Genomic DNA, 27,160 nt, shown 5'->3' with positions numbered 1-27,160 from the left:
TACCTCTTGCAGCCGGCACGCTGCGAAATACGCTTGTGTGAGCCCGGCATTTAGTGCAAGACAACCCCTTTAAAGCCTCATGTCCACGGGCAAAAGAAGAATTAAAATCCGCAGCGGATCCGCACCCCATAGGGATGCATTGACCACCCGCGGGTAGATAAATACCCGCGGATGGTCAATAAAAGGGATTTTAAAAAAAATGGAGCATGAAAAAATCTGGACCATGCTCCATTTTCGTGTGGGTCTCCCGCGGGGACGGCTCCCGCGGGCTTCTATTGAAGCCTATGGAAGCCGTCCGGATCCGCGGGAGACCTAAAATAGGAATTTAAAAGAATTTACCCATCCGGAGCGGACCGGGAAGGTCTTCTCTTCCTCACGGCCGCATCTTTCTTGCTTCGGCTCGGTGGATGTGCCCGGCGCATGCGCGCGGCACGTCGGCGACGTGCCGCAGCCGTGACGAGTTCATCCGCCGGCCGAAAAAGAAGATCCGGCCGTGAGGAAGAGAAGACTTTCCCGAACCGCTCCGGATGGGTAAATTCTTTTAAATTCCTATTTTCAGCGCTCATGTCCGCGGGGCAGGAGGGACCCGCTGCAGATTCTCCATGTAGAATCCGTAGCGGGCCTGATTTTCCCCGTGGACATGAGGCCTAATACATTGTTATAGAGTAAAGTGTAACCCTGCTATCATTAGGATGCTCTCGTCCACAACACAGATCCTTTCTCGTCATGGACTCCTACTTTCCCAATATAGTACAAGAGTTGCAACAATACAGGTTTCTGGAAATTCACAGATGAAGACACATGTTTCCTGCCTCATCATAATGAGGAATGAAGAGCAAATACTAATCTCAACCAGTCACTGCAAGGAAAAAGTGACAGGGTAGTAAATTTATTACGTCCCCAGAAGAGAGAAGTATGTGGTCCGTCTGCCTCCTTTATACTTCAAAAGTGATACATTATGTACCGTAATGTGTAAAAATAAAATGTAGCATTCCCATGTGTATTCTCGGTATGTGTACATGCCACAATGTCAACTTAAAGTATACCTGCCATTTCATCAGTTAATGAAATAAATACCGTGTTTCCCTGAAAATAAGATATTGTCTCATATTAATTTTTGCCCCAAAAGAGGCACAGGCTCTTATTTTCGTGGCGTGTCTTATACTCACCTAGCCAGCGGCATCCCAATCCCTCGCGCTGGTCTCCGGCGCTGCGTCAAGCTGCTGTGTCCTCCGCGCTGACAGCATTCTCTTCCTGGTAACTAATGGGGCTTTGAATACCCCGCCTCCAGCAAGCGAGTGCTGTGATTGGATCACGAGCACTACTGGCTCAGCCAATCAGAGGCGGCGCTTGATGAACCAATCACAGCCATTCAGTGATATCATTCGTTGAATGGCTGTGAATGATCGAGCACCGGCTCTGCTCTGATTGGTTGAGCCAGGGTGAAGCCGGCTTTAAAGGGTTGTACTAAAATTGCAAGCTATCCACTATCCACAGAATCCACAGATTGGTGAGATTCTCACTGCTGAGACCCCCACCAATCCTGAGAATGGGGGTCCCATATCCCCCTCTTCTCATCACTGTGGGGATGCTTCCCCCACCCACAATGACATCACAGTGAATGGAGTGCTGGCCAAGCTCGTGTAGTTTATGCGCCATTCATTTTAATGCGGCTGACGAAAACGGCCAAGTGCTCAATACTTAGCTATTTCTGCAGTCCCATTGAAGATGAATGGAGCGGCAGGTGCAATTGTGTAACCATCGCTCTACTGATTCTCTTCCTCCTAACCTTGGGGGGGGGTACAAGTCCACAGTGAGAATGACGGGGGGGGCAGGAGGGGGGGTGAAGGACCTCCATTCTTGGGATCGGTGAGGTTTTCTGCAGTGAGACTACCATCAGTCCACAAGTTTTGGCCTATCCTGTGGATAGGAAATAACTTATTATTCTGGTATAAATCCTTTACCTTTTTTTTCTCCTGAAATGTTTAAGACCAGTTTCACATGAGTACTTTATGGGCGACCGCCAACTCTGAGCATCAGAGGGGCGTATTACTGATGGGTGTCTTGGCCCAAGTGCAAGTAATGCTCTGATTTTTTGGGTCAAAACACCCGTGGTCGGTCTGGAACATTCGTGCGTATTATAGGAGCACAAATATGCCGAACACGCTCACGTGATAGTGGCCTCAGAGCATCCGTAGTTCTACTATCTGCTCATACACTAGGGGGCAGTACTGTAGTCATTTGTATAGTAAAGGTACACAAGAAGTTCTTTAGTTGTTCTCCCCAGTTTGGTAGAATTATCTGTAGCAGTTTCTTAGTTACACAACAAATATAGCTGACAAATTGCTTGTCAGTTCTGGTAAACCTTCCTGGGATGTAAAACGGTTTCCCATAAATGTTTCCTATTTAGAGTACTTTGCAAATATTAGTCAACCATGACAGTTTTTAATTTAGATAATCCATTTTTGCCTTTGGCCATATACATATTTGGTGATGAGAATCGGCGTGAACACAGCTAACGAGTTCAACCTGTTCTTAATTGTAAACAGGCCTACACAAAATACGACTCGCTGGTCACATGCGGCCGAGCAGAGGATTTCTGGCAGCCCACAGACTGTGTGGCATGATTATGATGTCAAGTCACTAGCCTCTTGCCATCATAGTCATATCATAGTTCAGCCATGTCATGTGCAGGGTAAAGGACCTTCAGTCAACAAGTCATGTGACCGGCCATGCTGCGCAGTGCACAGCTTATCATCATATGACTGTCACTCAAGCCAGAGAAGGTCCTGTAGAGCTCAGGTGCGGGAGAATCTGTCAACCTGTCTTACAGTATTTGGAACCATGTTTATGCTACACTTGCACGCACGGATTCCATTGCTGAATCCCGCAGCGGAATCCCTGCATGCCCGCTGCCATGCACAGAAAAAAAGTTTTCTTACCTCTCTGGCACCAACACGGATCTCGTCTGTGCTGGCTGGATCTTCTTTCTTTAGCATGGCGGACGTGCCAGACACATGCACAGTGCAATTTTTTTTTAATGTCCTGCTAGCCCTCAGATCTGCGGCACAGACACAATGACAGTTATGGCTGTGCCATGGATAGAACGGCTTCCATTGACTTCAATGAAAGCCGTCCCTGCGGGATCCATAGGAAAATGGAGCCGGGAAGAAAAATCACATCTGCATGCTTTTAGATGCCCTGCGGATGCTAATGCATCCCTATGGGCTTCTAGAGCTGCAGCTCTCCCGCACAGGAGACACGCACGGCTTTTATAATTAAAATCCACATCTGGACATTGGACCAAAGTGCATTGTAGAATAAAGAGCTTTATGTGATTCTGCTTGGGATTTTTCTTAGGTTCCTAAGGCCTCATGTCCATTTTTCATGCGGATTTCTGCAGCAGATACCCTGCGAGTTCATCATTAAATTAATTTGCTTATTGCTTGCCAGAGATCTCAAATTGTGTTTTTTCCAAATAAGTGTACGTGGATGCATTGCAGATCATCCTCATGGCAAAAATCCCCAACGCCACCTGCCAGCCTTTTCCCACCTACTTAATTGATTTTGACCTTCAAATCCGCAAATATATCTGCAGATGCATTGTAGATCGTAAGCTCCCACAGAGATGAATAGAGCACATCCGTGCATGATCCGTGGTAAAATGAAAATTGCATGTACATGCGAATCCTATTTTTTTTTTCTCCCATCGAAAATAATGAGTAATATTGCCCAAAAATAGGACAAGCTGTGATTTTTCTATCTTGAGCTATCGATGTAATAGAAAAATTGCCCATGTGTATAAACACTTGGAAAATGGGTCATTTTCTCTTGAGAGTTCTGTCTATATCACATTTGGACAGAACTCGCTTGAAGAAATCGCCCGTGTAAATACAGCCTTGGCCTCAGTCAGTTCCATTTGATTTGATGGGTATAAGTAATCTTGTGATCCCCTAAAGGAGAGAAGTATGTTCAATGCAGTCCTGCAGCTTTGTCCGTGACTCAACCAAGCTTGAAACACACCCTACACTTTGTGCACAGTATATACTGCTTTGTAGTTTATTTTCGTCACCTGTGAGCACCATAAAGTTATTGTTATAGTACTCAAAGGACAGGTCCCAAGAAGTCTGGGGATGTGCTTTGCATACTTACCTAGCTGCCCGTTCCCATGCTGTCACTCATGAAATTCAATCTGTGCACAATATCCCGATGTGTCACGGCTGAAGGTAGAACACAATGTAAATGTCATCAAGAACATAAAACATTTCTCAAATACAGACTATGTGTTCAAATGTCTCATTCTATGCTCCTATATTTGGTAACAACTATCCAAAAGTAGGTGATCAGTTTAAGAAGCTGCTGTACCATTTTTGGACAGTAGGTGGTGTGTAGAGCTCCTATTATCCCTGCTTGTTGCAGACTACTATACTGAAAAATTGCCCTTTAATTTTGTTATTTTTCTTCCCTTTGGTGATTGATGTGATTGCATTTCCCACTGTTTATTCCTATACAGGATGTAGAGTAACAATAGCTCCACAATGTTGTGTGTCTTGTTCTCTGGTATCAGCAGGTCATCGCCAAATCCTCTATCTTCTGAAGTTGTACACCAGATTATCCGCTGATAATTAGAGTATATGGGAAGACAGTACCTCTCTTGTTGGCATTACACAGCCGGATGTGGCTGACAGTGCATTTCCTGCAATTGTGCTCTTTTAACTCCTGTCTAATGTGGAAACTTCAGCTCGTAATCATCAATGTGGGATGTTATTTGACTTTTTATTGCTTTTTTTTTATATGGAGTTAGTGCCATGAAGTTATTTAATGTCATGGAGGTCGTTCTACACACAAGCTGTTGGTTCCCAATTTGTATCTGTTACTGATTATACTTGTAGATGCATTTACAATTTTGGCGTTATTAGTTCTGCATAGGTCAGGAATGTAACTGGTTCTCCTTAGGGAGAGCAGCTAGTGAGGAGAAAGGGAAATTTATGAAAATGGGAAGATGGAGAAATGCCTCTACAGCGCCACCTATCAGAAGGCAGATTTCCTACAAGTCAATGTCAGACTGTTTAACAAGCCTTGTAACAATGGCGGATAACAAGGATTTATTATTACAAGGCTTGTCAAAAGGTCTGATTAAAGAGTGGGGCGCAATTAAAATTCTGCTATCTCACCTAAAGCTGGCGTTGGCCTATATTATATGTTCTTTGCTCTTAAAAGACATATCTATGATATCTACACTATTTGCATAGCTCATCCATTGCCATCCACTTTGAATGGACAGCTTGCTACACTATTGGAGTAGTTCACTGGCACAATTATGGTGCTGCTTGCCACATCTGTATATCTAAATAATAGCTATTAGAGAAATAGTAATTGGCCAGAAATTAAAAGTGACTGAGAAAAAGAACAGTTAATCAAGAGGTTAATTCCTTCCCATTCAGTTTCAATAGAATGCAGATTGGACCAATATATGTGATTTACTGTGAATGTTACGAAATGTTCTTTTTTTATTCAGTTCCAATTCAGTTGTATTTCCTGACGTACTGTAAAACCTTCTATGTATCTGTTGTGTGACTTGTCTAAGGCTGCCTGTCCACAGGCGATTGTTCATTGCGTTACCCACGGTGATAATCCAGCCGTGGGTAACGCAGTGCACGCTTTCCATAGCGTTGCTTTGGAAAGCACAGCCGCAGCATTCACGAGCGGAGAATCATAGCGATTCTCCGCTTGCGGGATCTAGATCGTGGCATACCGCGATTCTATCTGTCAAATAGGCTCACTGCTGAGACCTGTCGATGCTCCCCCCTGCTCCCCTGCGGCAGAATATCGCTGGCGATATTCCGCAACGGCTGTGGACAGGGGGCCTAAAGCTGCTTTCACAGGGGACGACATGTAGGGATCAGATGCTTGATCCTTCCTATGCTTTTACACCACCATCACTGAGAGTATAGAGGTGAGGGGGCCGTGGATCGTTCCATCCCGCTCGCCTTGATTCATAGTAAACAGGCAGTTGTTTGGTTTTTATGCATGCAGAAACTAAACAGCAAATACATTTATCCTTTGTGGTTCAGTCGTGCATGCATTCTCACGGATCATGGGGATCTGAACGATTTCTTGGACCTTATAAAAAGAACCGAAGTGCATGATTAGTTTATACATTGTTGCACAAATCAGCTGCTGTAGTATAAATAACAAGTTATAATAATCACATTGTGTATTGCAAGATGAGATCCTACAAATAGCTGAATAAGGCCCCCTGCACACGGGCGGAAATTCCACGGCAGGATTTCCCGCAGAATTTCCACCCGTGCCTGCCCGCTATGCAGACGGCCGTGATTTGTCTGCGTGAAAACACACACGGAAAACAAATTCCGGCATTTTCTATTTCTGTGCGGGTCTCGCAGAGGCCCACATAGAAATGTCACTACCGACACGCCGGCTCCACTCTGCGCATGGGCCGGCTGGGCGGCAGCAGGCACATCACAGAGCCAGAGCCACGGGAGCATGTGAGTGCCGCACTGGTCCCTGCAGTGACGCGGGTCGGATCTCGCTACGAGAATTCTCGCAGGGGATCCGACCCGGCCATCTGCAGGCGGCCTTATAAGGAGATAAGTTCTATTTCTCCTTTTTATAGTAAATCCTCATCTGAGATAAAACAAAATAGCTTTTTCTGAAAAAAAGACCTAAAAAGACTTGTGAGCTTTGGACACGTTCTTTTTGTTAGAATGCACTCTCGTCAATAAGCTTAAAGGGGTTGTCCCGCGGCAGCAAGTGGGTCTATACACTTCTGTATGGCCATAATAATGCACTTTGTAATATACATTGTGCATTAATTATGAGCCATACAGAAGTTATAAAAAGTTTTATACTTACCTGCTCCGTTGCTGGCGTCCTCGTCTCCATGGTGCCGACTAATTTTCGCCCTCCGATGGCCAAATTAGCCGCGCTTGCGCAGTCCGGGTCTTCTGCAGTCTTCTATGGAGCCGCTCGTGCAGAATGCAGGCTCCGTGTAGCTCCGCCCCGTCACGTGCCGATTCCAGCCAATCAGGAGGCTGGAATCGGCAATGGACCGCACAGAAGAGCTGCGGTCCACGGAGACAGAGGATCCCGGCGGCCATCTTCAGCGGTAAGTATTGAAGTCACCGGAGCGCGGGGATTAAGGTAAGCGCTCCGGTAAGCTTTCTTTACCTCCCTGCATCGGGGTTGTCTCGCGCCGACCGGGGGGGGGGTTGAAAAAAAAAAACCCGTTTCGGCGCGGGACAACCCCTTTAACATAGATTATCCTATTTCTAGGCCCACAGGCAATTCTCCTTAAAGCAGTTGGCCTATCTCAGAAAGTCATCCTCTATCCTAACATTTGAGCTCAGCTATTTCCAGTGGTCCCTCTGAAGCGAATAGAGCAGTGGTGCACACGCGTGGCCACAGATGCCAAGAATTCGGGACATGACGGAAACTTTTACTTTTTAATATGCTGAAACGTTTGACAGCAAGTGTTCAGTTTCCTTACAGCACCACCGCAGGGGAGATGAAGCATTGCACAGCACCTGTTGAAAGCGATGGTCTGTCCTTGGAATGGACGGACATGTCCAGTCCTCCAGAGTGAGAGACAGTCTTTGTAGTCACTCTGCAATCAGGCTAATAGATCTGAGTCCATAGTTTCCCATCCCAGTCTCAATGCTCCCAAAAATAAGACATGCTGCAAATAATCAATTTGAGGCCACTTTCACACGGCCGAGAAAATCGTTCGTTGCGAAATCACAAATCTTGCACAAAATTTTAGAAAAAGGTTACATGCATTCCGAGGGAATGCCCAAAAATAGGACTTGTATCGCCCATTCTTTTTAAGTGCATATGAGTGCAGTGCGTTTGCCATTGAAAGCAATGGGAAACACTTGAGGATCGCAGCTGTACTCAAAAACGCCTGACATCCCTGAGGACATCGCACTTGCATAAGTACAATATAGGGCTGAGTTTCACGGTTCAATATCGCTCTTGGCCGTATGGAGGAAGCCTGAGTCAAAAAACGCTTGTGTGAGTGGACCCATTTAAATTATTGTTTTTTTCCCCATGCGAGTTCTGAATCGGATGGAACTCGCATTGGGGACATCGACTGTATGAATACACCCTAATAGTGCCTATTATAACTTTCTCATGACATTCTTATGGCACTCAAAATTGTTGACGCCTTTAATGTACTTATTTATCTTAATAATTGCTTTCCTGTTGGTCTGATCTCTGGGCAACGATACAGTTGTAGCAAAGTTCAACTTGTCACTTTACACATTAAATAGCTTTTCCAAAAACTTTTCAATGGCTTTTGTTGTGTTAATATATGATAACTTGTTGCAGCAGGTTAGCAGCTTTGGGTTAAACAGTGATACCTGAAAGCTCCAGTAGAGGTCCTCATTAATACAGCACTTGAATTACAGGCAGAGCGAGGCTATTACAACACGGCGGTCGTCTGCAACCTGCTGCTCTTATACCTGCCAGCAACTCATTTATGAAGTTCATTAATTCAATGTATAGCGGGACACATTGGCTGCAGGATTAATAGATATTTTGCATTACTAGTTGCATAAAAATATGAGACGAGTTGAAGAATTATGGAAGTTTCTAGTACAGGAAAGTATTAGTTCTTCAAAAACTTATATTTTAAAGGTGTGGTTAAAAAAGGAGCATGATATTGATAAAGGGTTACCTATTGGGTGCTAAGAATCAGAAAGTACAATGTCTGCGTAATAGTTGGGTGATATAATGATACAGATGCAGCAGAGCTAAATTTACCATTCGATAATTTGCTTCGCTGAGCATTTTATGTGCACTAATGAGTGATGCTTACCGGCAGTCCTATGCAAAACTACAGAGCACTGCTGTTGCCCTGAAAATAAGACCTGCCCTGAAAATAAGACCTACCCTGAAAATAAGCTCTGGCAGGATTTTTGAGGATGTAGAATGATTTTTCAGGATTTTTGAGGATGCTTGAACTAAAAAAAAGTCAACGTAAATAGTGTCCAAGCAGCTATACATGTAAAAAGTAAAATCTTTTGAAACAAAAATTAATAAGACCCTGACTTATTTTCAGGGAAACGGGGTATGTGCTTCCGTTAGGTCAGTACTTGTGCTCTTGTGATGATTGCTTTGGCTCACAACTAGTTACCTGTATTGTATTTATAGGGCTATGTTGGGAGCATTAAGGCCTCCTGCACACTGCAGAGCCGGAGTCCGGGCCTGAGAGCAGTGGCTTTCGCATATACCTGGTCGCTGAAAGTATCATCTGTACTGCGGATGGCCCGCATGGGCGGACACCCGCTGTGAATTCTGCAGCAAATATCCACCCGTGAGCAGGAGCCCTTACATGGGCTGAAATACCATTAGGTGGCGTGAGCTTCTTTGGCAAGCGTGTATTTAAAATCCTTCTGAACACACGCTCATCGGTCACTGTGTGAGCGGTATTTGAGTGAACACTCGCTACTAGAAGAGGCCGCAGTATTGAGTATTCATCTGAGGGCCAAACACCGTAGCACTGCGTGTTCTTTTGAAGACCCCCCCCCCACCCCCAGGACTGTTCAGTCGAGGATCACTTGCATGTTTTAGGGGAAACAATGAGCATTAACCCTTTCCAATCCACTGTCTGACGTCTGAAGACATTCTGATTGAAGGCTGTGCAGCTTTGATGTTGTAGATGTCCGGCAGGGTATTCTTACTGTATATTACTGGCCACTCTGTTGTCGGGGGGCCTCTCCAGCATGTCCCATACCACAGTACTGGCTCTTGCCAGCAGATGGCGCCATTGTATAATGTCAGAAAGAGAGAGCCCCCTAGGAAACCCTGAATCCAAAATTTGATTGCAAAGGGTTAAGGTCTTATTCACATGAGTGATAAACTTGCACAAATATGAAATACATTCTTTTGCATGGATCCAATCATACGAGGAAAAAAAAGCAGGATATTCTGTTTTGGGGTGTTCCCTCAGATCGCCTCGCCCATTGTTTTCATTGGGACCTTTAACCCTTTGCAATCCAATTTTGGATTCAGGGTTTCCTAGGGGGCTTTCTCTTTCTGCCATTATACAATGACGCCATCTGCAGTCTAGAGCCAGTACTGCAGTATTGGACATGCTGGAGAGGCCCCCCGACAACAGAGCGGTCAGTAATATACAGTAAGAATACCCTGCCGGACGTCTTCCGGCATCGGAGTTGTACAGCCTTCAATCAGAATGTCCTCGGACATCAGACAGTGGATTGGAAAGGGTTAAAGACATTGCATGGCACTTGCTTGCCGTGTGATGCTTCCCCTTGACAAGTTATGTGTGAGGATCGCAATTTCACAGAAGCAATGCGATTTTTAATCAAAAACGCTTCACATCACCATGAAAATAGTCGGCAAGCGCGATATTGGGCTGAGATTCTTGACCTGATATGGCGCTCGCCTGTGTGAATGTAGCCGAAGTGGGAGGGCAAAATGTTCTAAAACCAATCAGCGTTCCAGGAACCAATCAGCGTTTGAAAGGTGAAGTGACCCACGACAACCGCCCTGCTAGTTGTTGACAAACAAAGATTACCTATTTACACCAGATGATAATTAATCAACTAGCGAGTATTTTTTAGGTGAGCTGAAAGAAAGCAACCAGTGAACGAGTGGCTGGAGCCGTGCACAGAAGAATAAATGCCTACTTTTAATTAACAAACTCAACTCTGCTACATGTGTATTTCATGATTGTATAAAGTTACAGTATGAAGCCTCGCAGTCCCTACGCCCGTGACGTGCGTTAGCGTTTACTCACTGTCCGGGTGAGTTCATAGTGTGGGTGGATAGAAATGTTGGCAGGTAAATCCCATAGGTGGATAAGACAATTATATTCTTCCTTCTGGTAACTAAGACTCAGCGGAGCAGTGCTAATGAAAATGGCATTTCCTTGGCCTGCCTAGTTGCTTCTTCTTCCCCCTCCTTGTAAGATTGGGTGTCAGACAGGCAGGAGGCTCGCACAGCAGCGCAGGCTTCATGTGACCTAGATGGAGAATACACTGAAGCTGCAGTTCCTCCCCTGGAAATTTAAGACTCAGGCTAGGAGCTCTGTCATTTCCTAGCTGAATGGGACTCAGGTAGGAAGCGGAGCAGCCACAGCCGGTCTGATCCTCACCAGTCGCCCTACAGCAGACTATGGATTGCTGCGGAACCACTGGAAGACCTGCGATTTCTTCTAATCACTGACTTCTCCGACTTCTCAACATGAGTATTGTACTCAAGCCAAGATCCCGCTCTACAAGTTCCCTTAGGACAACGGACGGGCTCTGGTAAAGTATAGATATACTTTGTATACTTCGTTGTGATATAGGTGTAGCAACGCTGAGTTTGTCATTCGGCGCAGCATGATGCGTTCATCGTTTTTAATAGGATTGCTAGTAAACCGACTGCAATGATTTTACTTGGAGAGATGATGGAGAAGAGAAATATTAAGACTGCCGCAATTTGCATTTTTATTTAAGATGTCGCTTTTTCGTAAACGGTCTTTAGTATATTGATATAATATATTCTGTAGTAGAGAACGTGTTGCTACTACGCTTTACCATGTACGGTAATCAGCTCCGTTCACATTAGTGCTGTATCCTCTGTTCAGAATGGAGCCGTGACAGCTATGCCTGATCCGGCTAAAGATGTATTTGCATAGGCGAACGAGAAATTCGGACTGATTGTGTACTCTAAAACTTGCGATTCTGGGTGCGAGGGGATGCGTTTTTGAAATAAAAAAAAAAGGAATCATATCATATCTATGCACTAGCGATTGGCATACGCATGAAAACTATCGCAAGTGTTTCCAATAGTTTCAATGGTAAGAAATGAGATCACACTCGCAAGCGAAATGCGTGGCATGCGAGTGCGATGTAATCTTTTTAGGAAATAGGTGATTACTTGCAAGGAATCGCCCAAAAATAGGACATGCAGCAATCTTTCAACCTCACAACATCGCTGCAAGAGAAAATTGGCGCACTTGAATATACACATTGAAATCAATGTGTTATTTTTATGCGTGAGATCCATCTATATCGTTATTGGACAGAGCGTGCGCGTGAAAACCGCCTGTATGAATACACTCTCATCCTGACTTACTGTGGAACAGGATTCAGCAGGTTTCTTATGGAGGTGCCAATATTTTTGACAGTTTGGCTCTGAAGGCTGCGCTGTTCTTGTACCGTAACCCCTTACTTGTACCTAGAAACCCTGATACGAACGGTCTCAGGCCGGGCTCACACGGCCATATGTGGAATCTGCTCGCGGCGGCCTGCAACTGATCGCAGCCGGTGACCCTGCACATAGCTGTGTAATATACTGCGTATTACTGCATAGTCGCCTGTTGCCTGTTTGTTTATATTTTCAGTGCTGCGACTTGACGATAACGCAGATACCCGCAGGTTATATGCAAGGTAATGGATACTGCGGTAAAGTAGAACATGCCGCGTTCTATTTTCCACAAGTGGATTACACAATTCTGATGCGCTAATGTGAGTGAAATTGTCCAATTCAATTGATTTGATTGATCCGCGGATTACTGTGGATCAAAAGCTCACTGAATCCGCAATTCCTATCCATTCGTATGAGACCGGGCTAATAGCTAGCGATTTTTTGCTCATTTACATTTTTGAATACTTTTTTTTTTAGCTTTCAAGAGACGGATAAGAAGAGGCGACTTTTGTTTCTGTGCGAACGGTGACTTTGGTGACTGATGTTATAAAGGTTGTATGGCGTATCTCAGACCTCTTGTACATATGCCAAGGCCCTATTCACATGGGCAAGGGCGATTTTGGTCAGTGAGAAACTGACCAGTTTCACACTGAGTGTATGTGCGGATTATGGCGAGTGTATGTGCGGATTATGGCGAGTGTATGTGCGGATCATGGCGAGTGTATGTGCGGATCATGGCGAGTGTATGTGCGGATCATGGCGAGTGTATGTGCGGATCATGGCGAGTGTATGTGCGGATCATGGCGAGTGTATGTGCGGATCATGGCGAGTGTATGTGCGGATCATGACGAGTGTATGTGCGGATCATGGTGAGTGTATGTGCGGATCATGGCGAGTGTATGTGCGGATCATGGCGAGTGTATGTGCGGATCATGGCGAGTGTATGTGCGGATTATGGCGAGTGTATGTGCGGATTATGGCGAGTGTATGTGCGGATTATGGCGAGTGTATGTGCGGATCATGGCGAGTGTATGTGCGGATCATGGCGAGTGTATGTGCGGATCATGGCGAGTGTATGTGCGGATCATGGCGAGTGTATGTGCGGATTACATCAGCTTTTGTTACGTTTTTAACAAGTATAATCTGTTTTTTATGTGCGTCAAAAAAAAAAGCAGAAGGCGGCCCAATTGATATCATTTAAAATCCCCATTGGTGTCATTGGGTGTGAGAAAAACAAAACAGAGTGCATACGCTTGTCATGCAAGTGTAGTCCGTTTTTTTTTTCACACACCCATTGACTTTTTAATGGACAATTTCGATGTATGAAGACACCCTAAAATAGGACATATTGCGTTTTTTTTTTTTTTTTTTAAACGCGGATCATTGGTCTGTGAAAAAAATCACACATATAAATGATTGCATTCATTTTAATGGGTCTGAGTTCTTTCAGTTGCAAATTCAGACAGCACTCGGGATGTTAAATTCGTGAATAGATTAATTAGTTGGAATTTTAATCAGTCCAGCAAAGTCGCAGTAAAAATTATAGACTGCCTGCCGCTACTGCGCTATTTTTCTTGATATGTTGAAGATTGATGCTGTATAGGTTCCATCGAGTCCGACTATGTGGCTCCTAGGGGCCCTCGGAGAGAGGTGATGCCCCCCTGGTTGGGCCCGTCCCTGTTGTGAGAACTTCTGGCAGACCCTCCATGGTGGCTACATGTCCTTGCGCCCCTCTCTTGGAGGACTTGTCTCACTATGTCCTGCCGTGAAGCCTCTGACAGAACATTGCATTGTTTCTTCACAATGATGACCTTTGGAAATCTTTTGTTTGAGTTTCTAAGTAAATACATATTCTGCATAGTGATTCGGGCCCAGCGTCGCCGGCTGTCATTAACAGACCTTATCTGTGTAATTGCTGCGGCCAGAACAACATGATAGCCTGGCAAATATGTACATTGTTTGTGTGTTACCCAGAGCGCCGACACCGAAAGAAAGATGATCGTATTTACAGCAATCCGAAGGCAATCACTCATGGGCTTTACAATGAGCAGACACCAAGCCATGATTAGCCATTTATGTCCGCTGATCATCATGCCGCTCTATGGTATATACTGAAGAGGCTCCAGAAGATGTCAGCATCAATAAATCACACTTTATGGATGGAAAGTGCTTCATAAAATATGAATGCTATCCTTATCTTATGGAGTACGTTGATTGGGAAAGTTTTCCTCCTGGCATGAAAGTGAGAGTTTATAATCCAGCACCTATAGACTCCTATGACTGATGTATGTCTGATGACTCCTATAGACTCCTATGACTGATGTATGTCTGATGACTCCTATGACTGATGTATGTCTGATGACTCCTACAGACTCCTATGACTGATGTATGTCTGATGACTCCTATGACTGATGTATGTCTGATGACTCCTATGACTGATGTATGTCTGATGACTCCTATGACTGATGTATGTCTGATGACTCCTATGACTGATGTATGTCTGATGACTCCTATGACTGATGTATGTCTGATGACTCCTATGACTGATTTAGGCCTCTGAGTTCTGATTTTGCTCTGTTGCAGTCATTTCTAAACTGTGGCATCCTGTATTCTGGAGCTATTGTCTCCTGGATGTATTGCTTCGAGGGGAGAATATCCCCATTTTACAGTATGATCGCCCACCGAGTGCCTAATGGCTCGTGCACATGGCACATCCACATGCCTGTCCCTGCACGGCAGCACATGGCAGAGCCTACAGGTGGATATTGCAGCCCGTCTGCCGCTCTGTGGAGTCAATCTACTATGTTATGTAATGCTGCATGATATGATATTTAGGCATTAAAGGGTTATTTCCACATCTGTGCATTTGCAGCTGACAGCACAAGTATCCATCAGGCCAGGCTCACATGAGCGGGTCACATTCTGCATGCAGTAGGCCCACAGTGGATTCCGGCTGTGAGCCCGGCCAGTGACCCTGCGTACGGCACTAACCTGTATTGCAAATGACTGCAGAGGCTCGCAGGCGGCCATTCACCGTACAGGTTTTGGATTTCTTGTTTGTATTTCCCGCACCATCGCTTAGCGATGATGTGAGTACCCGCAGCCCATACACAATGTTAATAGCATACGGTCTGGGGGTTGCACACGCCTCCATTGACATCAGTGGAGGCTGTCCACTCAGAATCTGCGGTAAAATAGAGCATGCTGCAAAATTTCTTCCGCTCACGCAATTCGTGTCTGTGAGTGCTAAAGAAAAATCGAAAATACATGCCTTTCAATGCCCGCGTTTTACCGCTGATTGTCTGCACGGACGCCGATAGCAGAATCCGCAATTCAAATCCGCTCGTGTGAGGGCAGCCTTAGAGCCAGTGGGGCATCATGGCATGTCCTGTTCTGGTCCAATTTCTCAAATGTCAATCCCCCATTTAAGTCAATAGGTTTTCAAAAAAATTCAAAGTGCGCACAGGGCACGTCATTTTTTACTGATCATTGCTAAGCAATGTTAGAAAATAATTGGGCCTCCTTTCACATTTTTGGCATGCAAGAAAAAAACCGCACGACACATGGTAGTAAATAATGGACATACAACCTATATAGATGCAGCGAGGACCAATAGACCGATTAAAATCACTACGTTTTTTACTGACCAAAATCAGAGACGCTTGTGTGAATAAGAGTCTATGAGGAAGAAGAACTCAGTGGTGGAGATTTATCAGATGCCTCTTGTACAATATTTGGCACAAGCCCCGCTTGCAGAAAAGTTTTGTGACTTAATACCAACGACGCCACTCCCATGCCTTGTCAGGAGTTGGGGCGGCCATGCAAGACCGACACATTTATGTTGGTGTCCATTATACTAGAAAACTACTAGGGGGTGTAGTATTATCTGTAGGTGCAGGGGCTCTACATATATTAGGTCACCATGTGCCGATGATAATAAATCCGACAGTTAAGTTACGTTGATAGAACATCTCCCCCTCTGTGCCCCGGTTTGCGCCATTGTAGACTATGAGAGCCGCATTATGTGTTTGTACAACATAGATCCGTTATAAAGTCATACATAAAAGGCTTTATATGGTAACTATGGTTACTGCACTTTGTCGGGGTTCTTTAAACATTCAGCTGTATTTGTTAGACCCGTGTCATACAAACGTATTTGCGCACAATTTTTGTGCGCAAGTCATAGTGAATAGAGCCCATTGATTTCAATGGATTTATTACATAGACCTATTTTGTGCACTAATTTCGGTTGCGCTAAAAAATATGCAAGATGCTCTACTTTTAGCGCACAAAAACAGCACATATTGAGCCAATTAGGGCTGTCTTCACACTGGCAAGAAAATCACACGACTTTTGAGCGTTCTGAGAGTGCGTGAAAACGCAGAATTATGATACCCATGCTTTTCAATGGCTTAATTCCCATTTGCGATGTTTCCTGTCCCGCGATGTTGCAAGATTTGGAAATCGCCGCATGCCCTCGTTTTTTGCTTTTTTTTTGTTCCCTCTATAGAGCCTCCGATTTCTCGCATCGCAACGCACGAACTTGCGATGTGGTTTTAACATTAGCAACATCTGTTGCCGCCTGTCGCATGAGAAAATCGCAAGCAGCAGCAATGCAAGATTATTTTCCCGTAAAAAGCATTTCTGACGTTCAGACATCGCATGAGCATATATTTGCGATATTGCCACCATTTTCTTGCCGGCGATATCGCGCTCGCCAGTGTGAAAGAGCACTAACTTAATTGCCCATTTCAATGAATGGGAGCATGCTTGCATGGTTTTTTTTTTTTTGCGCACAAATGTGCACGCTAAAAGTACAGTAAAACATGCAAATGAGCGCAAATAAGCAATGCCATTGCGCAAATACACAGCACAAATGCACGCCTAAATACACTTATGCCTGTGTGACACACCGGCCTGAGAGACAGAAAAAATATAAAATACCTGATCACTCATCACAATAATGGGGTGTGTTGACATGCGTTCAAAAACGCTACTCGAAATGTCGGTAAAATGGTGCGATTTGTGCACTGAGCTCCTGCCCTCTCTCCACCGCTCGCCACTATTTACAATAGGAGGGGGGTGGAGCAAAGTTCCGCCCCATCCCAGTACAAATAGTGGCGAAGGGGCAGGAGCTCAGTGCACTACTCCCGCCCCATCCTCCTCTCCCTGCAGAGAGGGACAGCGTATATCGGCCGGGCCTGAAAACCCAGCTGATATACGGATGTCTGAATAAGCCCTTAGGGGTTTTCCAGGCAGCGCCAGTTGTCAGTGCTCAGATACACCAGGCTCGGAGCGGAAGCATCTGGCGCTTGTAATGCAGGTGCAGCTCTCATTGTAAGGGCTCCTTCACACTGATAATCGCGATATCGGCATGGCAAAATCGTAACTTCGATTTTTGAGAGTCAGAGCTGCTTTTTCTTGCAAAAACACTGCTGCCGCTTGTGATTTTTCTTGCGCTTTTTTTTATCGTGTTTTAGCCGCAATTTTTTTAGTGCGAAGGTCAATAGGACTTTCTTATGTTAAACGCACTGCATGAAATCGCAGGTTCCTGCTTTGTGATGCGATAAAAAGGAGGCTCCATTGGGAAACATGAAAGATTAAAGAAAAGCAAAACTCCACATCGCAGGAGTGAAAACATCGCAAATGTGAAGGAAACCATTGAAAATCATTGGTTTCATAGTTCTGCGTTTTTACTCACTCTCGCCTTGCTCAAAAAACATGCACATTTCTCGCAAGTGTGAAGGCAGCCTAATAGAAGCTGTGCTTTGTAATTGCAATTACAAGCAGTGACCACTACATAGAGGTCGGAGCAGAGGCTCCTGCTCCGAGCCCAGGGTATCCCGGCATTGACAACTAGCGCTGCCTGGAAAACCCCTACAAGCTGTAGAAAAATAAACTATTACTTTGAGTTGGAAGATCTACGTACGGACTGCTTGAAGTACAGGCGTACCCTATGGTACCTATCATGAGCGATCCAAAGCTAGTATCTCCACAATATGGAGATCTGGTGGTATCACACACACTTTATATTGCAGATGGGTTAGTGGCATGTGTTGATATTTGGCACCAAGACACATGCCCTTATTGCATAAAACAAAGGAAGATGGCACTAAAAAAAAAAAACATAGTTGCTAGAAATTAGAAAATAATGTACAATGAATCACTTTATTGTGTGAGTGAACAAAAAATGTAAAACAAAATATTAAAATGGTTTTGTGTACTTTTTGTATAAAATATATATTATTAAAAAAAAAACTAAAAACATCCATAGATGTTAGGAAAGCAGTAATGAAATTATTTTGTGAGCCAAACATCTAAAAGATAAGGGCCGTAAACCCCACATGAGCAAAATAGCTAAAACATGTTTGTATAGTATTTCTTACTACATGATCTCAACAAAAATAATTGGCCACCCGAGTAAGAACTAAAAGTACTATTTATTTCCATATAGGACTACTTAGTGGGGCTCCTTTTGGCCCTAATGACATAATTGTGACATACTTTCTACATCTGATACACTTCAGCTGGTATTTCCCTCCATTCATCCTGTAAAAGTGCAGCAAGTTCTCTCAAAGAAGATGGTCAGGATATATGAACAGCATTCAACGTTCCAGTTTGTCTAAAAGATGTTCAGTAATGATTAGTTCGGGACTCTGTGCAGCCAATCCAATCAAGAACATCCGTTTTCTCAAACCACATTATTATCTAGAATATCAGGGTACACCTCTGTGTTCATGGTTCTTGCCACTACAACCAACAGACTGAGACCATGCCACGTAAAACATACCCAGACCGTAATGGAAGCAGCGCCATACTTAACTGTTGGCACAGCACACTCAGACGAAAATGCATTTTCCCGGAATCCTCCATACCCAGGTACGTCCATCTGATTAGAAGATGGAGTAGCGTAATCTGTCACTCCAGGGACTGTTCTTTCATTGCTCAACTGTCCAATGACTGTGCTCTTTGCACCATTGTATGTGGGCCAATGCATCTTCTTTGAGAGAACTCACCAGACATTTGCAGGATGAATGGAGGGAAATAACAGCTGAAGTATATCAGATGTTAGTAGAAAGTATACCACAGAGACTTTGTGATATCATTAGGGCCAAAAGAGGCCCCACTACGTATTAACATATGTAAATAAATCCTATTTTGAGTCTTGCTCAGGTGTCCAATTATTTTTTGTAGTATAGTGTAGCAAATGTTAACTTGACATTTCATGCATTATGATAACTTGATCTACAGCATTGTAGTTAAGGGAATGCACCAGTCATGTTAACGATTACTACTTCTGTAGAATATTTATAAATATGTATAAATGCCCTATGAAGAGGTTAAAATAGACAATGTATACAGAAGCTCCTGGGCATTAGTGCGAAATATGTACCAGACTCTTGACTAAGACCCATGATTTACAGTGTATTTATAGTACTGGTCATAGGCAGTGGGACGCTTGGACCCAGGAGACTTAAGGCCCAGGTGCAGCCATACTTCTGCACACACTATAGTCACACTGCTGGTTCTACACATGTAATGCTTCATAGGGAAAGATACTTAAACAGAAAATTTTAACGTAATCTCCAGACCTGCATTGGGGTCAAATGACTATTTGGGCTCATGGCTGTTCAGTCAATTAGAACAATTTAAGTGAAACGTGCTTCACAAAATTCCATTACACCAAAGCGAGTGCATCATGTGGATAGTGCTTCTACTCACAGCCCTGTCTTGTATTCTCTGTACTTTCACACGGTGCTATAACTGCATACATCATATGGTCTGTCAACCAGCAATATAAATTGGAGATGGAAAAATGCCTCTGTAGCGCCAGCTATTGAGGCATTTTTTCCCCCCTCTCCCATTTGCATACTTTTTTCCCAGGGATCATTGCATGACCTAGAAGGCGCCCTACTGCATCTTGGAGGTCTCCATAAGAAGAAGAAGCAGCAGCACCCATCCCAGACCTTTACACTTGTCCTCTCTTATGTGTCTTGTCTACTGTTCTGAGCTCCACCATAGCTTAGCGGAATATTGGCAACTGTGTGAAGGTGGAATAAAATGTTCTGCAGACGGCGAATGCGGCTTACGAGTGACTTATACGTGAGATTCCATCAGTGAGGATAATGCCTTGTCTTGCAATAAATTATTCCAACCCCCAAAAGGAAAAGGAAAATCAGCAGAAACTATCTTGGTGTTAATTTCCAACACAGTCACCTCTTCACGTATTGATTTATTTGTCTGCATCTTGGTGTAGTCAAGGACTTGTCCTATCATCACTGCCATTCAGATACAATGGCACAGGATACGGGTGCTGTGTAGAAGCGAGTTGGGTCTTATATACATTACTTCTACTGTATGTGATAAGATGAGGACTGAGGAACACACAAAGTCTCGAGGAAAAACTGCAATGGCTTGAGAATTAAACAGACTTGTGGGAATTAGTGCTGCAGCTTTTCAGTGCATAGCGATGTCAGGAAAACTTTCTGGAGCCTACTTATTGATTGTGAAGCTTTTTATAGCATGTCCTAGGATTTCACTAGAAAACAACACGCAAAAGTTCTGGCCCTATTTTTATCTGCTTCTGCTACTAGATGAGATTGTGTTAATGGTAAGAGCTCAACTTCTTGGTTTGGCGTGGACAAAATGTGTGTCACTTTCAAGGTCCAACACTGCTGCGCCTGTCTAAACAATGAAGGAGTTGCGGCACTCACAGGTCGGACCCCCACCGATCAAACATTTGATGGTCTATCTTGAGACCCAAGAACTCCATTAACCCGTTCCAATCCAATATTCCTGCCACCAGCACACTTCCCAGCTCTTATTTATTTTGGGTCGAAAAGCACGTTGTGGATTCCTTTGAATTACTCAACAGAAACCTATAAAATGAGCCGTCATGATGATTTTATTAGCATTTTTTTTTAAATTAAATGTGAGTTATAAATATTTCCTATCAGGAAGATCATTTGTAATTTATATAATGAGAGACTATTCATTTTTAATTTCTCAGATAGATAGATATAGCTAGAGAAATTAGAAATGAATAGTCTTATTATGTCAATTAGAAATGAATAGACTATGCAAAACAGCTCTCTGATGTCGGAGGCCGGTATGTATGCATATGCAGAACAGCCTCCAACACGAAGCTCTGTCCTGCATAGTGCAATATACATATGCAGAACAGTCTCCAATATCAGAGCTCTGACCTGCCTAGTGTTAGAAACATGTGTCAGCCCTCGCCCGACATCATAGCTATCCAGGGAAATCTGAATGTTGGACAAGTGAACTGGTAATGTATGGGTTACATGTATTACAAACATCAAAAGATTTATTACTTGTGGAACTTTTTTATCAGGATTATTGCACTAGAATCCACTCAGCCACTCACTGGTTTGGCTTTCGGCCAAGTCCTGAGGTGACACCTGCGGGACTGAGACCAATAGGGATTTCTTTTGCTCAGAAACTGGTTACAGTGCTGTAGTAGCTGATGCTACTAAAGCCTAGATGGAGTACCTGCGGGTGTGAACAGGAGCGCTGTCAGACAGTCTGGGTCAGGGCAGACAGCACACTTCAGCACGAGAAACAAAGTCAGAGGTTGACTCACAGAGAACTAGTTCAGTATGGGAATTCAGGGCAGGCAGTGAGTGGACAGAAGTGTAATCGATATCACAAGCCGAGGTGAGGGATGGAGACTGGAATGTGGGCAGGGGAAGCCGATGGCAAGAAACCAGGGAATCAAAACAACTTGAAAGCACTTGAAGCAAACTAGAAGGACCTCAATACTGAAGTACCTCCCGCAGGGGAAAAATGCCTAATATAGCCGGGGACAGAAACAGATAGGCAAGGGAAACCGTTGACTAAGGTGCCTTGGCCCTTTAAAAAGTGGCCAGGAGTGTATCTGTGCCTTTCAGGCCACAGACAGTGAGTGAGTATATGGTGAGAGTGGACATCTGCTATAGAAGGAGGTAGAGAGCAAGCTGCAGCTACGGGGAGTGCTAAGTTGGTGGCCGCAGCCCCAAGTTGTAACACTTTTGTATGTTTTATATTATTATGTAATTCCGAACCTAACTGAATATTACTAACCCCTAAATAAAAGAAGCATGTCTAGGTTTGTCTTCACCTGGAGCACTTGTTCATTTTTATATGGCTTGTTAGTGCCTCCCAGGCACCCGGCACCATGGGCCTCCCTAGCAAAGCCCCTACTGTAGGCACTCAATGTGCTGCCATATAATGCTCCTATGAGGCAATTTATTTTCCTGCAATGCTTCTAGTGGTGAATACTTTTGCAATACAATTTGTGAATGATTTTTTTTAAATTCACAGTTTGTACATTGGGGCACTTGGGGAACAGCGACCACAATATAATCAACTTCCAGCTGTCAATCAATAGGAAGCCTTATCAGGGAGTGACAAAGAAACTAAACTTTAGTAAAGCAAAATTTGATGAGCTTAGAACTACTATCGGTAACATTAATTGGGACAACATCCTCAAAAATATCAGTACGGAGGAAAAATGGGAAAAGTTCAAAAGGATCCTAATCACCTCATGTGAGCAGTTCATTCCCTTTAAAAATAAAAGAAACTCAGCTAAAAGGAAACCAATGTGGCTCGACAAGACGGTACGAGGGGCAATAAATGAAAAGAAGAAAGCGTTCAAACTACTAAAGCAACAAGGCAGCGAAGAAGCGCTAAAATCATACAGGGAAAAAAACAAAATATGCAAAGACACGATTAAAACTGCCAAGGAGGAAGCAGAAAGACGGATCGCAAAAGAGAGCAGAAACAACCCGAAGCTATTGTTCAACTACATAAACAGCAAAAGGATTTGCAGGGAGAGCGCTGGCCCTTTAAAAAACAATGCAGGAGAAATCATTGATGATGACGAAGGGAAAGCAAATCTAATAAACAGTTTCTTCTCAAGTGTGTTCACCAAAGAAAAGGAAATGCCACACGAGATGCAGGGGAATAAAACGAACTCCTCACAAAATATCTCATACCTAACGCAGGAGGAGGTGCGGAAGCGTCTAAAGAAAACTAAGATTGATAAATCACCGGGCCCAGATGGAATACACCCAAGGATACTAAAGGAACTAAGTGACGAGATAGCTAGGCCGCTATACCTAATATTTCTAGACACTATCAAGACCGGAGTAGTACCATTGGACTGGCGCATTGCCAACGTGGTTCCAATTTACAAAAAAGGGAGCAAAAGTGAGCCTGGTAACTACAGGCCAGTAAGTCTCACTTCAGTAACGGGAAAAATTTTCGAGGGGATTCTGAGAGACGCCATCGATGAGTACCTCAAGGAGATTAAGGGAATAACTCCTCACCAGCATGGATTCATGAAGGGTCGCTCATGTCAGACAAATCTGATCAGTTTCTACGATGAAGTAAGCTCTAAGCTGGACCAGGGAGAATCTATTGATCTTGTATATCTGGACTTCTCTAAAGCCTTTGACACCGTGCCACATAATAGGCTAATATACAAAATGAGGCAGCTCGGACTGGGCGAAAACGTGTGTAAGTGGGTAAAAAATTGGCTCAACGATAGAAAGCAGAGGGTGGTAATAAATGGTTCGTACTCTGATTGGACCACAGTCGCTAGCGGGGTGCCACAGGGTTCAGTATTAGGCCCCACTCTGTTCAACATATTTATCAATGACCTGATAGAGGGGCTGCACAGCAAAATATCAATATTTGCAGATGACACAAAATTATACAATATAATTAATGCAACGGAGGACAATGTGCGGCTACAAACGGACCTGGATAAGCTGGGGGCTTGGGCAGAAAAATGGCAAATGAAGTTCAATGTTGAAAAATGTAAGACTATGCACATGGGCAAGAGGAACGGATGTCACAAATATTCACTTAATGGGGTACCACTAGGGAAAAGTGATATGGAAAAGGATCTGGGGGTATTAGTGGATAATAGACTGAGCTGGAGTAACCAATGCCAGTCAGCCGCTGCAAAGGCAAATAAAGTCTTGGGGTGCATCAAAAGAGGTATAGGGGCGAAGGACGAGAACATTATCCTTCCATTATATAAGGCACTTGTCAGACCTCACATGGAATACTGCGTACAATTCTGGACACCGGTGCTCAGGAAAGATGTCACAGTGCTTGAGGGGGTTCAAAGAAGAGCGACTAAACTAATACATGGAACGACGGGACTGGAATACCCAGAGAGGCTATCCAAATTGGGACTATTTACTCTAGAAAAAAGAAGGTTAAGAGGCGACCAAATAACCATGTATAAGTACATGAGGGGACAACACAAGGATCTCTCCCGTGATCTGTTTACACCCAGGACTGCGACGGTAACAAGAGGACATCCGCTACGATTAGAGGAAAGTAGGTTTCATCACCAACACAGAAAGGGGTTCTTTACTGTAAGAGCAGTTAGACTGTGGAACTCTCTACCGGAGGAAGTGGTGATGGCAAAATCCATAGAGGAGTTTAAAAGGGGACTTGATGTCTTTCTGAAGAAGGATATTACAGGATATAAATTTTAGGTTAAGTGTCAATCCTGGTATATAGGCAGGTAGGAACTATTAGGGGTTGATCCAGGGAACAGTCTGATTGCCATTAGGGAGTCGGGAAGGAATTTTTTCCCCAAAAGGGCTAATTGACTTCTGGCCTTGGGGTTTTTTGCCTTCCCCTGGATCAACACAGTAGGATAGACAGGCTGGACTAGATGGACAATGTCTTCATTCGGCCTTACATACTATGTTACTATGTTACTATGTTACATATACGTACACTTATGTTTTTTTTATGAAACACGCAAATTGAATATTATATACTCCACTCACTTACATTGGACACAGAATGATATCAGATTTGATGAAGATTTGTGGAAAATATGTGCCTAAATCCTCATCAAATTCTGAATGTGTGAACGTATTCTCATGCTGAATCCATGGGGCAAAACAGTATGTGCAATCATCCATATCACACAGATTCATGATATAGTCATGTGCATGGACTCTAAAGCAATGCAACTGGACACGAAGTTAAGGGTGATTCCAACCATAATGGTGAAGACATATGATTACAATAAACATACAACCCATTTCTGAGTTGCCCCCAAAAGTGGGGTTCCTTAGCTATACATATAAGGTGTCTATTATATGTATGATAAATATGGCACTAGATAAGCCCACTGTTAAGGTCTCGGCCCGATGTCATGAGCACCAATACCTCAAGCAATTTGTACCCATTGATTTCATGGGTCAAGGATTGCTGGCCTGGGGATGAACAATCGTTCACAAGGGGGAAACATACAACCATCCAGTGACCATTTTTATGCTTGCTGAAAAGCAAAGATCAGTCAACAAACAAGTGTGTGTTCCTTGCCTGATCATTGTTCCTTTTAGGCTAGGTTCCCATATATCCCGATGTCTGGCTTTTTTTTTTTTTCTCCAGTGTTGCTGTGAGAAGCTGAAAGACACTATGGGAACAATTTTGGCATCAGTTTTCTATGGGATAGTTAATGGCATCCAGCATATCACTTTTGATGCCTTCCTTGCAAGCAATGACTTTCTGTCCAGCTATGGACACCGGACCGGTACAAAAAGTGCGCCAAAATGGCACCACCTGTGTCCTGCTCTGACATAAAGCATCTGGTTGAACACAACTGATGAGTGGGAACTAAGTCTTGCATGGTCCAATGGGCGAATGTTCAGGCCTTCTATGCACATTTAACCATCTTGTCCCTGAAACCGTAAGGCCTCGTTCAGACGAGCGCTGTTTTAGCGTAGTATAGGCGCATGAAAAGATCGTGCCCATACTGCAGTCAAGCCAAATAAAATGCGATATTTGACAGCAGCACTTCCACAGTGTCCCTGATATACAGGGGAGGCACACTACAAGGGCTAAAATGCATGTTCCCAATAGGATGTGGACTAATCATCCAAATACATGTAGACCAACCTTCCAAGATGGAGCAGCATCTGGGGTGCAAAAAAGTCCAATGGACGTTCCTTTTAAAGGACCTTTTTCTTTTATTTAATCCATAAATGCAATGTTTTGACTGCTATCTGCTGTCGTTATCAAGCTATACTGCACTACAGATCACGTGAATTCCCGCTACTTGAATCAGCCCGTTTACACGATTCAACATGTGTGGCATGTGTTATCCAGCTCCCATAGGAGTCTATGGAAAGCACACACCAAGGAGGTCAGGTCCTGTCTTTGTGCACATCACGGACCTTAGATGCAACCTGCAGTCGCATGTCCTATCTTTGTTAGGTGCGCAAATTTAATGCGTCTAAAATTCTTTCATGTGAACGCTTCTAAAGAAACTATTGGTTCCTATTGAAGCACTTTCCTCTAATGCGCGCCCACAGCACTCATGTGAATGAGCCCTAAATAAGAGGAAACTGAGATTTCTGGCTGCAGTTTTGATTGCATTAGCCTATGGGCTCTTCTGCCTTATCTACGTCTCATTATTAACTCTGATGATCTGAATTGCATTAATTATAGTGTGGTCAGCCTCCATAGTCAGTGAATGTCTATAAACATTTACTCTGGTTTATTGCAGGGCTACATACAAGCTGTATTAACCTGTTTAGAGATAAGAGATTATGACATAAGAGAAGGAGGAGATAATAAAAGTGGTATTTGTCTTCCTATTACATCATCACATTGCTGCATAAAGCCAAGTGCAATAATCACACAAGACTATAGATAACAGCATATTTGCCGGTGAACCATTGACCTGGTTGTAAGGAGGTTTTCTTGACCTTATTCTTCTCTATCATGAAATCTTGAGGTTTATTTTTTTAATGGCGGTGACCACAAATGCAATGCATGTCCAGTGTGAAAGTATCTTCTTTAATTGAGATCTATCTCTTATCTTGATGTTTGATGTAGTGCAACCATTGTTTGGCCTATGGCTGCTCCAGACGTAGACTAGACACACACAATATCCCGACCCAAGTCACAGGCCTCTCATTAGCCAAGCCACAAACCT

At 43.8% G+C, this 27,160-nt stretch overlaps 1 protein-coding gene across 3 annotated transcripts in view; it reads left to right on the top strand.

The window, feature by feature from the left end:
• Positions 1-27,160, top strand: part of PDE4D (phosphodiesterase 4D) — a 647,997-nt gene that overhangs the window by 408,228 nt on the left and 212,609 nt on the right. The window contains exon 1 of one of the 3 annotated variants that reach the window (XM_066602774.1): positions 10,954-11,297. The exons of the other annotated variants lie outside the window; for them this stretch is intronic. Coding sequence (XP_066458871.1) covers positions 11,233-11,297 — 65 coding nt within the window. The 5' untranslated portion in view covers positions 10,954-11,232. Of the gene's footprint in view, positions 1-10,953; positions 11,298-27,160 lie in introns of those variants that run through there. 3 annotated transcript variants of the gene reach the window in all.

This window comes from Eleutherodactylus coqui, chromosome 5 (assembly GCF_035609145.1).
Source record: "Eleutherodactylus coqui strain aEleCoq1 chromosome 5, aEleCoq1.hap1, whole genome shotgun sequence".
Classification (NCBI taxonomy): domain Eukaryota; kingdom Metazoa; phylum Chordata; class Amphibia; order Anura; family Eleutherodactylidae; genus Eleutherodactylus; species Eleutherodactylus coqui.
Note: the sequence above shows the minus strand (reverse complement) of the source record. Positions and strands in the feature narration are given on the sequence as shown.